Source organism: Phycodurus eques, chromosome 10, assembly GCF_024500275.1.
Source record: "Phycodurus eques isolate BA_2022a chromosome 10, UOR_Pequ_1.1, whole genome shotgun sequence".
NCBI classification, from domain to species: domain Eukaryota; kingdom Metazoa; phylum Chordata; class Actinopteri; order Syngnathiformes; family Syngnathidae; genus Phycodurus; species Phycodurus eques.
The window spans coordinates 20,290,068-20,308,909 of NC_084534.1; the positions used below are offsets into that span (position 1 = coordinate 20,290,068).

The 18,842-nt window shown below is 41.5% G+C and overlaps 2 protein-coding genes across 2 annotated transcripts in view; both read left to right on the forward strand.

Moving 5' to 3' along the window:
• The first annotated feature begins 379 nt into the window (after positions 1-379).
• Positions 380-10,409, forward strand: ptgis (prostaglandin I2 (prostacyclin) synthase). Its single transcript, XM_061686860.1, has 10 exons — positions 380-514; positions 994-1,117; positions 2,125-2,300; positions 2,392-2,532; positions 3,320-3,432; positions 3,508-3,692; positions 8,689-8,857; positions 9,004-9,185; positions 9,507-9,658; positions 9,973-10,409. The coding sequence occupies exons 1-10, from the start codon at positions 444-446 to the stop codon at positions 10,127-10,129; spliced, it is 1,470 nt and encodes a 489-aa protein (XP_061542844.1). The 5' UTR covers positions 380-443; the 3' UTR covers positions 10,130-10,409.
• Positions 10,410-11,477: 1,068 nt separating this feature from the next.
• Positions 11,478-18,842, forward strand: part of kcnb1 (potassium voltage-gated channel, Shab-related subfamily, member 1) — a 37,193-nt gene continuing 29,828 nt past the window's right edge. Inside the window, exons 1-2 of the mRNA XM_061687793.1 lie at positions 11,478-11,558; positions 16,029-16,683. Coding sequence (XP_061543777.1) covers positions 16,108-16,683 — 576 coding nt within the window. The 5' untranslated portion in view covers positions 11,478-11,558; positions 16,029-16,107. The remainder of the gene's footprint in view (positions 11,559-16,028; positions 16,684-18,842) is intronic.

The window sequence follows — 18,842 nt, forward strand, 5'->3', positions numbered from 1 at the left end:
CATCAAAACCTCATGGACACCATGATGATGACAATAATGTCACTGCACTGAAGAAAAAAAAAAGTGTTAAAAAAACCCCAAGAAAAACAAGTAATGAAATGAGGATGATATTACCTTATTTAAGCAAAATGATCTGCCAACGAGAACAGGAAAATTTGACCTGGCAAGATTTCGCAAACAAGTACAGTAAAGCTGCCTCAAAATGCCGTCAAGCAGGCCCTAAAATTATAACATTATGTCATGCACTTTTTTTTTTCAATGATTTTTTTTCTTCGTGGAGTATGTCAGTACTGTACTTTGTGAAAGGCATGTCGGTGTCATCAGCCACACCTTTCCACGCCTCCTGACAAGAAAGAAACCCAGCTTGGGAGCACATATAAGTCAGTTACCTCTTGCTATGGAGTAAATTATCCCTAAGGAAGCACAGGCATTACTTAACAGACATGCTATGGGTGTTATTTTCACTCTGTATATGTGTACTCTCACTAATTCTCTTCTACTACCCTCGCATCAGGTAAGTCATTCATTCGCACTATAGATTTGTGCATTTAAGTTGTGATTTATGAACTTCTTGAGCAGTTTAATACATGTTGCAGGGAAGGAAAAGCGATAACTAGGGTTAGAGTGCATATGTACTGCATGTATATTGTAGTGTGTAGCAGTAAAGCAAGAGGCAATCTCCATGCGATGCGGAGAAAAAAAACATACTTATAATCTTATTTGACCTCAGCCAAATTTAAGGGGGTGGGCAACCTACAGCTCGGGTGCAGCGTGAGAATTTGCTGCGCCTTGTGTTGATAGGTAGATCAACAGGCCAAGAGGAAAATCAACAGAGTTATTCAAAATGAGTAGCATTCATGCTCTGAACAAGCAAATTGTCTGAGAAATGTCTTCTGACAACTTCAAACCGGTTAATTGAAACCTGTTAGAAACTGCACTTATAATCTATTTTATCTTGGCATGTTTTTTCGTCTCTCTCTTTACTTGACACAGACGGGAAAATGAGCCCCCTTTGGACAAAGGTGTCATCCCCTGGTTGGGACACGCACTCGCATTCCAAAAGGATGTCGCAAAGTTTTTGTGCCGGATGAAAGAGAAACACGGGGATGTGTTTACCGTAAGTAAGACTTTGGGGAAACTTCCTTGAACCCTTCATAGGGTTACAGGCTGGCAAAAGTGGGTTTATATCAGGGACAGAAAAAAACTAAAGCATCTTGCATAGAGACAGAGCCTACACAACCCCTTAGTGGCCTGCACACTACATACATACTTACTTCTATTATGCTGGAAATCGCAATATTTTCATGATATTTGGCCAACAATAACACTAATATCACAATATAGCGTTGATGTGATAATTACATTACAGTATCTACGTAACTGAAGAAGGAAAACATTTAGGAACAGTCTTCTGGCAGATTAAGGATGCTCAAAAATCAATAGTTAAAATAAGAAAGTTAAAAAAATCATATTACATTATTATTATTATTTTATTATCCATATATTATTATTATAAAAATTAGCCAGTCAACATTTTTTTCAATCAGTAAATTTATGTGTTCAAAAACACACACACAAACATATATATATATATATATATATATATATATATATATATAATGGTTTGGACGTTTTTTATGAACATTTCCTGTTTTTACTCTAATCAGATTTCATGAGTTTCGGATCATGTCTCAAATAATATAAACTCAATATGAATAACTAAAGGAAGTGTTTTTTCAAAACAACTTATTATCCAACTTTTTTTACATAGACATTATTTTAAATAGAAATATATGTCTTAATTCTATTTATTTTTCTTGTTTTGTTTGTGTAAATCAAGCATTTAATTATTTATTTTTATTTTTATTTTTATTCCTCCTGAATCTTTTAATATAATGGGGCGGCGAAAGCGATTTCTATTCCTGAATGTCTGTAGACTTTGATACTGGTATGTTGAAACAGAGTCCAACAACTGTTAAACAAATGCACACACCCAAGTAACACAAATTAAAGAACAATGAGAAAAACATATTACCTGTTGCATAACTGTTGGTTTCTGGTTGAGATCATTCTTATTTTCAGAAGCAATAGCATATGAGTCAATGAAAAAAAATGTGCTTTCAGGTGTGTGCTGCGGGCAATTTCGTGACCGTGCTGTTAGATACGCAATCTTTCGATGCAGTGCTGAATGACAACGTCCACTTGGACTTCAGCCGCAGCAGACAGCAGCTCATAAAAAGAGTTTTCGGTCTGCAGCTGCCAGGCGTCGAGCCCGCAGCAGAGAGAACCTTAATGGAAACGTAAGCCAATGAGTCACTCAATGGGAACTAGAGTGTTGTACTGTAATTGTACAAATCTCACAATGAGTCACGTTCGGTGTTTGGCCTGTAGACATTTTCGAGGTGTCTGTCTGTCGGAGATCAATCGTTCAATGAGCGCTCACATTCAGGAGATACTGTTACGTCATCTGTCCGGCCAATCAGATTGGAGACAAGAAGGACTCTTCAGCCTATGTTACAGCCTCCTCTTCAGGTACCGTCACCTCTAGATAAAAACACACAACAGAATTACAGTGGAACTTGTTCATATTATGTATATATATATATATATATATATATATCGGGTTTAGCTTGATCCTAACGAACAATGCAAAACGTCATAGACGGGCTAACGAAGCATATCGGTGCATCAACACACATAGGCAGACATTATGACAAAACTCACAAGCATACATGTATATTCTTTATCCTCTGCAAAAAACGACTAATATATTTGCAGTTTACTGATTCACTTGTAGTTGAGAAACCTTTCTTCATTTGTTTCTGCATGACTGTATTATACTGCCCACTGGTGGCCAAGTGCATGAGTGCGTAACGACGCCTTTGTCCCCGTACCAATAGTTCACGAGTACACACACACTGCATAATTCAGTGCACCCTCAATAGTAATGATGTGTCATGAACGGAATTCTTTTCACATTTAAATACAAATTATTGAGTACCACTACTACTTTTATTACTAATACTGGCATATTGTCACTTTAGCTATGTTGTACTGTGCAGCCAGGACAAAGAAATGTGTACCATTTTTGTAAGATGACATTTCCAGTTCTGGTTCTGTGCTCAGCCTTTCTTTCTTGGTGGCAAAAAAAAGCAAAGAAAAAGTACAATACTTTGTGGACTTAAGAGGCTCACTCAGCTGTAAACATCTCACCTGTAGAAGCTTATTTTTTCCTCACAAAATTGCGATTCGTACAGCAATGTGATTCCACCATTAGAGTTTACTCAAGTGGTGCTGTTGTCGCTGTTGTTGTGCACAGAGCCGGCTACCTCACGCTGTTTGAGACCACGGAGGACGTCGCGGCGATCTACAGAGAATTCCGCAAGTTTGACCATCTTCTTTCCAAACTGGCTCGTCGCTCCCTCCAAGGAGGTGAGCTTCATAAACAGCCACTACTATTATTATCTGACTTTGTATCAGTGGGTTAACGTCAAATGTGCGTGACAGGGGAGAGCCAGACAGCCCACTCGTCACGGGAGCGACTGTGGGAACTTCTGTCTCCGAGCAACGAGCACAACGGGGACGGCGAGTGGGGGTCCTGGCAGCGGAACTACCAGTGCTTCCTCCAGGAAGAGGGAGTGGATGCTGACATGCAGAGGAGAGCTCTTCTGCTGCAGCTGTGGACTACACAGGTGAGTGTAGTGACCAAATACACATAAAACCAGACAGTGGATATAAAAAGTCCACACACTCCTGAAGTTCATTTCAAAACCTTTTCCATCATTAATCTGACTTATAAACTGTACAACTCAATTGATGTAAGAAAAAAAAAATCATGAGGGGATGTTAAAATCAACAATTTCATTAATTCAGTTGCAAAAGTGTGCACACCCTCTCATAACTGGTGATGTGGCTGCACTCAGAATAAACCAGCCACATTCAAACTCGTTAAATGGGAGTCAGCACACAATGTCCAACATCCCTCTTATTTATCCCAAATGATCACTTCTATAACATTCCTAGAAAATCAAAACTTCCCATCATCGGTGTGCTGTTTTTATAGTCGTAGATGACGAAAATGACTTGGAGTACTTTTTTTTTTTTTTTTTTTTTTTTGCTCCACCTTATAGGGAAGTTGGTAAATGATGGTTTTATAAACCCGGTGACAAAACAAATCATACATTGGTCAAAGTGAAAAACAATAACAAGTACAGGCAATTATAGGCAATTACAGTTAATTGTAGTCCTGTTGTTGTACTCTTACTAATCCCATTAAAATGCATTTAAACATACAAGCTCTATTGCTGGGAATCCACCGCAGATTGATCTGAGGCTTAAAGAGTTTAAATGACATTGAGGGAAGTTAATCTGCCTGTAGATTAGTTTTCATCAGTCTGCTAATATCGATGATTTGGTTTCACAGTATCCATCTCGCACTGCTTATCTTGTTGAAGGATATTAGGGGGAAGTTGGAGCCGACGCAGGGCAAGAGGCGTTGTACGCCCTGGACGGTTGCCGGTCAATCGCAGGGCTACTTAAAAAAAAAAAATAATAATAAAATAAACCATAAATCATATTCCGGAACATCTAACAACTTGCCACGCCCAAAATGTCTGAGAATTCTGTGGTGTTTAGCCAACAAAGAAAAAAGCACAAGCCAGAAGATTTCTTGACAGCGGTTAGTTTAAGAACCTGCCTGGACTTGTAGATCAGAGTTACACAAGGAATACTGTTTTGGTTTAGTTTTTTTCACCGTGTGATGACACACCCCTCCGTCTTTTGAGTACACTTGGACGTAGGAGTACCTATTGACATTTATTTTAATTGTTGCATTTTTTAAATTGCAACATTAAGCATAAATTAGGCGTTTTGAGTTTATCCTAGATGTCAAAAGGGTTAACTAAGTGTCTGATTTGGAAAGCCACTTGAGTATCCATTCGTTATCCTTGACATTCATCTTAGGTCCATGTACTAGTACACTCCTTGTCCTCACTAATTGGACTGTGAACTAGTTAACATTAGCACACTACTAGATGATAAATTGTCGAATGTCACTACTGTACTAGTTGCGCAAAGTTTTGCCTCACTAGTCCTAATATAGTTTTCTGTATTACATGTACTAGTGAGGACAGAAAACTTGACTAGTAGGGTACATGGTAGTGATAGACAGCTATGGTGTTTTTCCAGAGCCGATACGATACCAATTATTAGCAGACAAGGAGGCCAATAACCGATATTTGGAGCTGATATTCATTTGCTTTAAAAGGGAAAATCTTAGCTTCAAAATTTTTAATAATGTAAACCCCAAAACAACTTTAAAAACTTTTAAGCATATGTTCAATTAACATCTTTTCAAATTTTCAACATGTTTAAAGTTTTTTTTCGCTTCAGTCTTAGACATCTTTGTTTTAAAATGATAACAAAAAGTGCAGGAGCTCCCAGGCCCAGGAGCATGTCTTATAAAGTTAAAAAAAAATAAAAACTAAATAAACAAATAAACAGCTCCCTAAAGGTTCCTCCTGTAAATAAAGTTTTCCAAAATGTCAATATAATCTAAATGTTAAAATGTCACTTATTTGTTTTGAATTAAAACAAAAACAGGGTCAGCAGCATCACTTATATAGTAAATGAAAATTTATAAAAATCGTTCCCTGAAGTTTACCCAGTTTTTAATTGATCTTTTATTGGCCGTAAAGCAAAGAAAAAAATATATAAATAAATAAAAAAGCAGATGCCAATGTGCCAAAGCAAAATAGCGGCACCGATAATCGGTTGATGAAATAACCTGAAACTTGATATTAAGGATATTGAATTTATGCTTAAACCGCTTTTCATAGCGTGAGAAGAGATCCTCACTGATTCATATTACCAGTAGGGGGCGATAGCAAGCTTATATCGTGCTCACCTCTGCTGTTGCAGAACATATTCACACCCCTCTTTGAAACCCCGCCGGAACGATGACGTTGTGCAATGTGAGGAAAGACCCTCTCAGTACTGTAAGTCACCTGCTGACTACAGGAGCTCTGGTGTGCTCTGGGGATGAGGGCAAAGACCATTAGTCAGTCTTCCTGCTTGTTTGTTTGCGCTCCAGCACGTCTGCTGGGATTCCGGAGCACAACCGTCTGGGATGGAACGTGGCGCGATCCCTGCAGAGAGTACAGAAGGATTAACACTGAGGCTAGAAAGGTGTTGTGAAATGTGTCACATGCAAGATGAAGCAGAGGTGTGCACGATGCTTGAAAACCCATCTCGTCGTCTTGTAAAAAGCCGCCCGGTGAAGTCAGCTCCCCACTTGCATACAATCAATGCCATTGACGGAAGTTAATAAGCACTGAAAGTGATTTATCACTGGCTTTCATCTTTTGAGTACAAGCAGCCACACACAAGCACATGCACAAACACACGCGTACCTGACAGGGACTCACAATCACCGGCAAACACATTTTATTCCTAAAGTGGTAAATTATTTAGGAACATGAGTTTTCATCATCATCATTAATATTTCAGTGCAGAACACAGGCGGTCTAGGTCAGTCCTTCTCTTGCTTTTTTGGGAAAAGGACCACCCAAAAAATGTGAACCACCTACTCTGGAAATACCCCCCCAAAAGAAAAACGTTTTAGCAGTTGAATACTTGCAATTCCATGGAAAATAGGCTCCAAAATTTTATCACAGAGTTAGCCACGGACTACTTGGGGCATTTATGGGGCCCACCAGAGGTCCACAGACTGCACTTTGAGAAACATTGTTAAATTTATTTTAAGTCCTCTTTGGAAAGAACGATCTTAAAAAAAAAAAAAAATAAAATAAAAAAATACATTATGATGACCCTGCAGATGACACTGTTGATAAAAAGCTTATTTTCTTCTTTCCAGTAGGCATTTTATATTTAATACAGAGTAGTCAATTTATTTTTTTTAAAGTAGTAAATTAAATATTATAATTGATCAAAAATTTTGAGCTATAAATATAAATACAAACCCTATTGTGCTGTTTGGAGTAGTGAGAATGCGTTCCTGCCGGAAGTCGTCCTTTTCTTGCCATGTGGTGCAGTGGAGCCTGTGCCCCTTGTTGCTAAGGAAACAGCATCTTGACCAGCAACTGGTTTGCAAAAGTGTGAAGCAGTTGTGATTTTGCATTATGGGCAAAGTGAAGTAGTGCCCCACCAGACACAGTAGATGGCCCTGTGGCCAAAAAGCTGCAAATATCTTTCTGATGGATATTTTATATTTGATACAGAGTAATGATGTTCCAACATGTATTTGATATAATTTCTTATCATCATAATAGGGATGTTTTGGAGTAATGTGTATTATTCTGCAGGTATACCTGCCAAACCTTTATTTCCTTTGTGTTGCTGTGTGGCACAGTGGAGCCCTGTGCCCCTCGTTGCCAGGGAAACAACAGAGTGACCAACAATTGGCTTGAAGGAGTGAGAAAGAAACAGTTGGGATTTTGCATTCGGGGCAAATAAAGCAGTGACCCACCAAAGCCAGCAGATGGCACCGTGGTTAAAAAGCATGAAATAGTTCAATTCACAGTAGTAATTTAATTCCAAAATAAATAGCTATAAAGATGTTTATAATCCGTATAGTGCTGTTTTGGGAATAACTATCTTTCTGAATGTATTACTGTGGTATCTTCCTGTCCTTTTGTTGCTGTGTGGAGCAGCATAGCTCTGTGCCTAATGTTCTCAAGGAAAGAACATGATTGTCTTGCGATATTTTTTTTAATTGGGTTTGGGCACGAATTCTGCCTAGCAACAACAGAACACAAATCTGAGCATTCTGTTGCTCTGCCTTTCTGTGTGTGCTCACTAAAATGTTGTTTCAAGTGTAAAGTTTTAGAAGCACAGACTAACTGTCATTAGTGCAGTGTTGCAAAAAAAAGCACACCAGACATTAAGAGAAAGTAGCCAACCTCCGTTTTTTTTTTTTTCTTTAGCTTAAAAAAAAAGCACTATTCAGGAGAACAGATGTGAAGGTTGTGTCCTTTTTGGAGAAGGGATTGCCTTAATAGCTCCAGGCCAGTAATGGCATACAGCTGCTCACCCCAAAAAACTGACCTCATCATCTTTAATAAAAAGTCAACATCGCCCAGCGTATCATGAAAAATACAACAGGTCACTCGCTGCCACATTCATCATAGCAGCAGAATTCCTCTTGTGTATCTGCTAGCGTGATCAGCTGGTCATTACATGAGGATGTAAAGGAGCAGGGGGTACAAAGTGCTGGAGCTTGTGGCCATTTGGCCTGGCTGTCATTCCTCAGATGTGCAGACGTAAAAAAGATCAGCTCGCTTAACCTGGCGGTATTACTGTCTGACAGGACCAGGTGTCTCTCCCCGAGAGGCTGTCGGCGGTGTAGGATTGGTCTCATTGCGTGTGCTCACCAGACACTTCATTAGGTACACTTGCAAGATCCATTACAAGAGTCGTTTGGGACATTCTACGTTTACAAGGAAAATTATGCTTTGTTTTGATTGGGTATTAATTATATTCCAAATCATTTGTCTGTTTTTCTGTGTGCAGAACTTTAATTAGACAGTGCAGGTGTACGTAATGAAGTGTCTAGTAAGTGTATAGTAGATAATAGCATGTTTGGGAGCAAGGTTAGTTTAAAACCCCTAAATCTACAATTCCCAAGGAAATGTCAATACCTAACATATTTTTTCTCTTCTTTTCACCCAGTGTAATGCTGGACCAGCAGCCTTTTGGCTCCTCGGTTTCCTGCTTACTCACCCTGAGGCCAAGGAGGCGGTCCAATCAGAGATGAGAGGCCTTCGTCTTGAGGACAGCTCCCCTCAGCAGACCCCCAGCATGGCGCGAGCGAAGAAGACACACGGTACACCCGTGTTAGGTACGCGGCAATATCCATTCACCTCCACCTGGATGATACAGTGAACAATACAGTGATCATCACAATAGAAGATTTAGCTAAGCAGCCATTTTCATGTTTCTAACACATTATCATTGAAGTCAGCTAACTCTCCATCCATCATACAGACAGCGTTCTGAAAGAGACTCTAAGACTCACCGCCGCTGGGATGATCAGCAGAGATGTGGTGAAAGACAAGGTCCTGCACATGGTCAACGGGCAAGAGTACCGCCTCAGACGGGGGGACAAAGTGTGTCTCTTTCCCTTTCTCAGCCCCCAAATGGACCCAGAGATACACCGAGAACCGCAGGTACTGTGTGCTCAGACAACAGCGCATGCATTACAAACATCAACATCACGTGTCAACACGTTTAGCCGACAAGGAAGCAGAGATCCGAACTCTACAACTCTTAAGAACTGTTTGGAAGGCATGCTGACCAAATATCCCACCAATGACAAACTACTATTTTTTAAATCATAATATGTACTGTATATCATCGGAAATAAATAAAATAGGGGTAGGGTTACATTTGTAACAAAATGCACAAAAGTAAATTTAAAAAAAAGTAATTGAGGAATAACAACAATCACTATAATAGTAATGATAATAATCCTGTTTCCTTTGTGACAGATTTTCAAGTATGACCGCTTCTTAAATGAAGACCTGACTGCCAGGGAAGATTTCTACAAGGACGGCAGAAGGCTGAAGTACTTCACCATGCCCTGGGGGGCAGGGAGTAACATGTGCGTGGGGAAAGACTTTGCGGTGACAACCATTAAAGAGTGAGTGTTTTAAAATGCGTATCTTTCTGTCATGTACGCACAGCATATTAGGCTAGGAGATGACGTTCTCAGCATCAAAGCATCCAGTTTCATCCGACTTAACAGATCACAATCGTTTGCTGGCTATTACTCAATTCAGTTTATATACTGTAGTAATTCCTTATACTCTGCAATGAAGAGAATGGGGGGCAACGAGGCTACAAAGGTTGGAGATTTTCTGTATCAGGCGTAAGGTTTTTGTCACATAATATTTCCATGAAGAAGATTGAACACTCAAGAGTGTGTGTTTGAATTTTACCCTCTTTTGCATCCAGATTTGTACTCTTGATGTTGACCCATCTGGACCTGGAAGTGTGTGACCCGGAGGCTCACGTGCCGCCCTTCAATCCGAGCCGCTACGGTTTCGGGATGCTGCAGCCACAGGGAGATCTACTCGTCCGCTACAGACCAAAAAGAATGACTTCATCTTAATTTAAGCAATGGATATTTTATTTATATCTGTATGTATTTATTTATTCTTGTACATACCAATGTTATGTTTAAATTGTGTTGTTGTCACGTGGTTTCATTTCAAGTTCAACATGTTGGACATATTTGATAATTTACCCAAAATACAACATTATTAAAAAAGGGATACTGGATGACATTCCTGCCTCTTACCCAGCATCTTCTCATTTCATGTCACTTAGAATATTATTATATATTTATATATTTTACTTAGAATATTAATAAAAATGATTTCCAACATGGAGATTGATGGAGATTCATATGAACCTGATGCAATAACTTTGCATTGCTTCACTTTTAGCACACTCACTCTCTGGGAGAGCAATCCAGTGTGTTGCATCTGTCATTTTCATTGAGTACACTGCCATTATTAAATTTTAAATCTAAAAATACTAATACTGCTATTTTAAATAGTTTTTCCACAAAGAGAGAAATAGCCCCCCAGCCTTTGCATCGCAAATGTTAAAAATCATATACAAGATGTGAAACATTTCTCGAAGATGTGTATTTTTGTTTAGGTGTCCACTTTAGGGACTATGAAACTATGAAATGATTCCTAAACTAGGTGCGAGATCCGCAGAAAATTGGGTCCAAAAATTATTACTGACTACAAATAATGTATGTTTGTTCAGCTATCTATGCCAGTGACATATAGTGACAGGCAGAACATTTGAATGTTCATCCGTTACATGGCAGAAGTTGCAATTCACCTGTAAATTGTGAATTGCCAGCCAGCTCGCCACCCATGAGGCAAAAAAGGAAAATTCTAAGAGCCAGCCTGTCACTGGATGTGGGTCAATAATAGTTGGTAAAAAAAAAAAAAAAAAAAAAAAAAAAAATAAAAAAAGATAATATCAACACACTTTTGACAGGTTATAAGGATACACTATCCATATTCATCTTTGCAGTCATCTCGTTAAATCTTTGAATGTTACATGACGGTGCTTGGCTGTTGACATACAGTGCAACACGAACCTGTGGTGCGTTCAGGTGTCAGCGCGAGGCTCATAAAGAGTTAACTCCGATGTGCTGAAGAGAGAGACCGGTGCGTCGCCTGGCTCGAGAAGACCTCTTCAATCTCCTCCTCCTCCTCGACCTCTTGCTGCTGCTGCTGTTGCGGCGGACTGGGAGCACTGGTCCGGTTCCGGATGAGCACCCCGTCGGTACTTGTTGATCTCGGAGCCGGCCTGCACGTTACGGGGCGAGGAATGCGGCGGAGTGACGCGTGTGGCGCTCGCTAGATGTGTGTGACATGTCGGAGGCTGAGGAGGGTGCAGGGAATGGATGGCATCACAACCCGGCTCGAGTAGACCAGTGACGGCGCCACTTTTTATTTTTTGGGGGGTGCTACATCTCCATCTGTGCTGGAGGACAACAACAACAACTCACCACGGTACTGCCACGATTATGTTTATTATTACCTCATCTTGTAGCACCATTTTATCACGCTGCATGATATGCAATGGGCTCGGCTATGCGCCAAATGAAGCACACGCACACACATCGGAGACTATTTTGTTATTATATTTATTATTACCTCGATTTGACACCATTAAACATCACCAGGGGTGGATATTGTACTAACTGTAAGCTGTTCTGGCGTCATATGGAAGACAACGGGCGGAGGGAGGCTGCTTTAAGAAAAAAATGGGGAAAAAAACCATTGTCGTCCTCCTATAGTGTGTGCGCCTTTGCGTGCATAACACTTTGTTAGAGCCTTACAGTGTCATACATGTGAAAAAGGGCTTTAAGTGTGTGAAAGTTTGAGTGGCAGTGACGGACGATGGCATTTGCAGGCCGGAATCACTTTTTACGCGCTCGAAACAAATAAAAGCAACATTTAAAAAAAAACAAGACATTAAAATGCTAAGCACGCCTAGTCTACCACGCGACATCTCTCGATGGGAACAAACAAAAACAACATAAAGGATATACATTTGTAAGGGGAAAGGATAGGGGGAGTTTCAGCACTGGACAGCTCCGCTGCGCGTCCCCACCCACGCCGCGTGACAAAGATCCAATGGCTCACAAGCAATTAAAGAGGAAACATCAAGAAAGATGAAGCTGTTTTCCCCCCAGGGCTGCCACGCATGCAGCACATTTAGCAAATTTATAACCGCTGATTCTATTATTTCTCCCCTGGGTACAGTTTTGATGGTGCGTCAAATTGATGTATGATTGGGCAGGAAGTTTTATTTAAGCACGGTGACATTCTGTGTGCCCACCTGCACAATCTAAGAACATCTATAAGAGATGTAGCAATAATTTTGCCTTTACTAAGATAATAACACTCAGTTACTAAGATAATCTCACTCACTTAACAATGGCGGAGAACGGCATGATCTTTCCATTTTGGATACACATTCAAACCTACGTAGAAAATAAAATACAGGGACTGAGTCCTGCCGCGAATAGCAAACAACCAATAGTAACTGTCACCCCTCCTAAATATATAATATGTATACAGGTGAATGCCTATATTAATAGTTTAAACTGTAAATATACCACAAACTACAGGTATATGATCCATAAACACTTAAATGTCATTTCAATCTCATCAATGTTGGCTTTGCAGCCGCAAAAAAAAATTCATTGTCGAGCAATAATGAGAACTCGTTTGCTGCGAGTGTGAGCTCCATCCATCCTTCCATCAATTTTCCCACTTATTCTGGGTTGGGTGGGGGGGGGGGGGGGCAGCAGCTTAAGCAGGGAAGCCCAGACTTCCCTCTTCACTGCCATTCCGTCCAGCTCTTCCAGGGGGATGCTGAGGTGGTCCCACGCAGCGGCTCGACTCTGAGCCCCTCCCGGACGACCCAGCTTCTCCGTGACCATAGGTGAGGGTAGGAACGTAGATCGACCGGTAAATCGAGAACTCATCCCTGACACGGAGAGAGAACGCCACCTTTTCCCGACTGAGGACCACGGTCTCAGATTTGGAGGCGCTGATTGTCATCTCATTCTCCATGGCTATTTGCCACTAAAAAGAGCAAAACAATACACAGGCGGAAAAGACTCTCTGCAACGTCTGCAAACAACCTTGGCTAAACTTAGCTCCTTCCCCACATACTATACTGTTCACTGTGTGGATGTACCTCATGGCAACATGGACACTAGTACTGTGTGGAAAACCTATCTGTGCAATCAAGTATGTGCCAATTATCAGAAATGTACAGTATACTACTAGTCTGTGCAGATAAGGCCTGCTTGTACTGGTGTACATCGCTCAGTAGTGATGCGAACGAACTGGAAGTACTATCACGCAGCGTGCAGGGCTTGGCAACTACAACCCCAATTCCAATGAAGTTGGGCTGTTGTATTAAACATAAATAAAAACAGAATACAATGATTTGCAAATCATGTTAGACCTATATTTAATTGAATACACTACAAATACAAGATATTTAATGTACAAACTGATAAAATTTATTGTTTTTAGCAAATAATCATTAACTTAGAATTTTATGGCTGCAACACGTTCCAAAAAAGCTGGGACAGGGTTGTGTTTACCACTGTGTTACATCACCTTTTCTTTTAAAAACATTCAATAAACATTTAGGAACTGAGGACAATAATCTTTGAAGCTTTGTAGGTCGAATTCTTTCCCATTCTTGCTTGATGTAAAGCTGTTCAACTCCGCTGTCGTATTTTACGCTTCATAATGCGCCACACATTTTCAATGGGAGACAGGTCTGGACTGCAGGCAGGCAGAGTCTAGTACCCGCACTCTTTTACTACGAAGCCACACTGTTGTAATAAGTGCAGAATGTGGTTTGGTATTGTCTTGCTGAAATAAGCAGTGGCGTCCATGAAAAAAACTTTGCTTGGATGGCAGCATATGTTTTTCCAAAACCTGTATGTACCTTTCAACATTAATGGTGCCTTCACAGATGTGTAAGTTACCCATGCCATTGGCACTAGCACATCCCCATACCATCACAGATGCTGGCTTTTGAACTTTGCGCCCATAACAGTCTGGATGGTTCTTTTCCTCTTTGGCCCGGAGGACACGACGTCCACAATTTCCAAAAACAATTTGAAATGTGGACTCGTCGGACCACAGAACACTTTTCCACTTTGCATCAATCCATCTTAGATGAGCTCGAGACCAGAGAAACTTGGGGGCGTTTCTGGGTGTTGTTGATAAATGGCTTTTGCTTTGCATAGTAGAGTTTCAAATTGCACTTATGGATGTAGCGCCGAACTGTACTTACTGACATTGGTTTTCTGAAGTGTTCCTGAGCCCATGTAGTGATATCCTTTGCACATTGATGTCGGTTTTTGATGCAGTGCCACCTGAGGGATCGAAGGTCACGGGCATTTAATGTTGTTTTTTGGCCTTGTTGCTTACATACAGTAATTTCTCCAGATTATCTGAATCTTTTGATATTTTGGACCGTAGATGATGAAATCTCTAAATTCCTTGCAAATGTACGTTGAGGAACATTGTCCTTAAACTGTTCGACTATTTTCTCACGCACTTGTTCACAAAGAGGTGAACCTCGCTCCATCATTGCTTGTGAATAACTGAGACACCCATCAGTTCCCAATTAGCCTGTTCACCTGTGGCATGTTCCAAACAGGTGTTTGATGAGCATTCCTCAACTTTCTCAGTCTTTTTTGCAACCTGTGCCAGCTTTTTTGGAACATGTTGTAACCATAAAATTCCAATGATGATTATTTGGTAAAAACAACCACGTTTATCAGTTTGAACATTAAATATCTTGTCTTTGTAGTGTATTCAATTAAATATAGGTCAAACATGATTTGAAAATCATTGTATTCTGTTTTTATTTATGTTTAACACAACGTCCCAACTTCATTGGAATTGGGGTTGTAGTTTTCATGAGGTCGTGACCGTGAGCCATTAGCTTTGCTAAGATTACAAAACGTCACGGATGTAACAGCGAATCAAAAATGCACTTGAGCCTTCACACAATTTTTATTTTTTCAATAATTCTTAACTATATTTATAATGCATCTGTGGTGAGAAAGCCAAGCGTGGGGAGTCTCTGTCGCTGAAACGAGCAGGTGCAGTGAGTGAATGGGGCGATCGATCAAATCAGCTTTTCAAAATATCCACACCTTCCCCTTTATTCTCGCCCGTTTCCTCTTTGTGGCAATCTGCTTCTTCCTTGGCAATCTCACCACGTTTTTGTGGTTCAGTAAAAAAAAAAAAAAAAAGGTACAGAACATTGTACATTGATGCAGGGCTGCAGTTTTCCTGTTGCAGCATGTTGGTACTGTAGATGAGCAGTGCTCAATTGCTGAGTGTGCAGCAAGGAGTTGCCAGCTAATTATTTTGCGAGGGTCCAATTAGCTCGCTTTCGGCCACGCCGCTTGGGGTGCGTTAAGCCTTACAAAACTCAATGCAGCTCTGCTTACCTTTTGGCTTTGACCAGATATCGGAGGCCTCACACCTGTGGCGCTGTGGGTGCAGGGTAATGTTTCAGACAATGTAGTCCGGCTCACTTGAAAGCGGCTCTGAATTCTCACCCAGTCTAGCTGATCATGTGATGGGTGGCGAAACATAGTATGGGGACGGTTATTATGTAAATTAGGATTTACTTGGTTATTTAATTTCATGTTTGATGGGTGGGTAGGCACACCAGAGACCCAACTATTTCTATACAACCAATTAAAAAGGAACTTTCCCATAATATGTTCCGTTTAAAGGACAAAAAGGTAAGGAGTGGCCTCAACAGTCAAACCGCCACAAAAATGAAAACTGCTCCGAAATGACCTCATATTGCAAGGCAGTCTTCTACTTTGTAAAACATCCAAACAACCGAAGGCAGTTTCACTCTTGATTCTAGTGATCAACAATGTGCATACTAATGACCTTTTTTTATTTGTTTTCTTTTAGAGCCAATAATGACAGAAAAGAGGACCAAGTGGACTCCGTAGTCGTGGGTGCTCACCCGCTTCCCAGTTGTAAGGTTATCATGGAGAAGTCCTTGGCAGAGTTCAACAAGGCCGGCTCGCAGTCGACGTCGTCACTCCCGCCCGAGCCGGTGGACATCGTCCGCAGCAAGTCATGTTTCCGGAGGGTCCGCCTCAACGTGGGCGGCCTGCCGCACGAGGTCCTGTGGCGAACGCTGGACCGGCTCCCGCGGACGCGTCTGGGCAAGCTGCAAGACTGCAGCAGCCATGAGTCTCTGATGGAGGTGTGCGACGACTACAACCTGGATGAGAACGAGTACTTTTTCGACCGTCACCCGGGCGCCTTCACATCCATCCTCAACTTCTACCGCACGGGAAAGCTGCACATGATGGAGGAGATGTGCGCCCTGTCCTTCAGCCAAGAACTGGACTACTGGGGCATCGATGAAATCTACCTAGAGTCCTGCTGCCAGGCCAGGTACCACCAGAAGAAAGAGCAGATGAACGAGGAGCTCAAAAGGGAGGCGGATAATTTAAAAGACAGAGATGGGGACGAATTCGACAACACGTGCTGTGCGGAGAAACGGAAGAAACTGTGGGACCTCCTGGAGAAACCCAGCTCGTCTGTTGCTGCAAAGGTAATTATCAGATATGCGGAGGAAACTCATTTTGGCCGCTTGTATCCGGGATCTTGTTCTTTCGGTCACGACCCACAGCTCGTGACCATAGGCGAGGGCAGGAAGAGATCGGAACTTCTCAACCTCACACACCAGCTCGGGCTCCTTCCCTGCCAAAGAGGTGACATTCCACGTCCCTAGAGCCAGATTTTGTAGTCGGAGATCGGATCACCAAGGTCCGGCCACCACCCAGCTTACATTGCACCCGACGCCTATGGCCCCTCCCACAGATGGTGAGCCCATGGGAAGGGGGACCCACGTCACCCTTTTGGGCTGTGCCCGGCCGAGCCCCATGGGTGCAGGCCCGGCCACTAGGCGCTCGCCTTCGAGCCCCACCTCCAGGCCTGGTTCCAGAGGGGGGCCCCGGTGACCCGCGTCCGGGCAAGGGAAAACATCTTCCTGAATTTTTTATCTTCATTGCCGTTTTTGGAGCTGTACTTTGTCTGGTCCCTCACCTAGGACCTGTTTGCCATGGGTGACCCTGCCAGGGGCATAATGCCCAGACAACTTAGCTCCTAGGATCATTAGTACACAAAAACCCCTCCACCACGATAAGGTGACGGCTCAAGGACTATGGATTTCGTTACCATAACTCAAAGCATCTCTGCTTATCTATCATTGACATGATAGCAAGGGCGCCACATCCATGCAGGAATTGATTGGGTGACTCTGATTTTACTCTGATTTTACATTAGCCAATTATTTTTTTACATTAGCCGGCACATCTGCGTCACAGTTCTGAGGACTGGGGTTCAAATCCCGGCCATGTTCTCCCCATGCCTGGGTGGGTTTTTTCCGGGCACTCCGGTTTCCTCCCACATCCCAAAAACATGCATGGTAGGTTGAATGGAGACTCTAAATTGCCCGTAGGTGTGTCTGTGAGTGCGAATGGTTGTTTGTTTCTATGTGCCTTGCGATTGGCTGGCGACCGGTTCAGGGTGCACCCCGCCTCCCGCCCGAAGATAGCTGGGATAGGCTCCAGCAGCCCGCGACCCTGGTGAGGATAAGCGGTAAAGGAAATGGATGGATGGATGGATGGATTTTACATTAGTAATCACTGTATTGTGATAATACCATTTTCTTTGGCAAGATTTTGAGATATTTTATGAGCTGCTCTGTGAGTTTTATGAATAGTTTGTGATCAGCTATCTGTCACTCTCTATCACTATTTTATGACTAACGCGGCATAGTGTTCCTAGTTTCCGTGACTCTTTGTACGTGACAAGATATTTGCGTTATCACCAAACAGATCTAGATGATATAAACAGGCTTGTCGTGTCTCCTTACTGTGCTTTATAAGGAAATATGGCTAAAATTGGTATAATAACTGCAAATTGATCTCTGTGAGAATATGTACAGTATGTACATTTATGGGAGGACGCATTAGTTAAATTAACCTTTGAACGTGCTGAGTTCTGGCTCTAGGTCAAGCTTGAAGTGATTCCAGAGTGAGATTGTGTATTTCCCATCTAAATAAAGTTGATACTCTTCTAAACTGCACTTGATGCTTTTGTGTCGAAACACAAGAGTGTGCCCAACAACAGACTGCTGTTCAGCTTCATGTTAGCAATGTAACCATGGCAACAAACCCTCAGCAAGTGTACATTGAGTCTGGGTGAAACAAAGAAAGGGTCAGTACGGGAGTTAAACACACACATATACTGTACATATTCTTTTTTGTTTTTTGTTAAATATATATGAAATATAGTTGTAGTGATGTTGGATTAGTGTTTTGTACTCTAGAACAGGTGTCATCAAACTTTTTGAAACTGAGAGCTACTTTTTGGATAACGGTTAATGTTATGGACTACCTTTTTGGTACATGCTTCTGAAATAACAAATGTGCTAAAATGACCCTTAATTATAAGTTGTTATTATTAATAATTAACAATATTCATCTGTGTGAAGACACAGATCATGTTAATGATTTCTCGCAATGATTTAACAAGGTTGTAAAGTGCTAAATATCAATAGGCAACATTATTTCTCTAAAGCTCTGCAAGTGTTTACATTTTCAAATGATCACTTCTGCAACGTTCCTAGCAAATCACAATGTACCATTACTGGTGACCTATTTTTAGAACAGGGCCGCAGGCTCCTCATGTGGTCCTTGGGGGCAT

Coding starts and splice junctions, on each gene's coding strand:
- ptgis (XM_061686860.1), top strand. CDS start 444: ATGCTATGGGTGTTATTTTCACTCTGTATATGTGTACTCTCACTAATT. Junction 3,433..3,507: donor TCGTCGCTCCCTCCAAGGAG/GTGAGCTTCATA, acceptor TGTGCGTGACAG/GGGAGAGCCAGACAGCCCAC. Junction 9,659..9,972: donor GCGGTGACAACCATTAAAGA/GTGAGTGTTTTA, acceptor TTTTGCATCCAG/ATTTGTACTCTTGATGTTGA.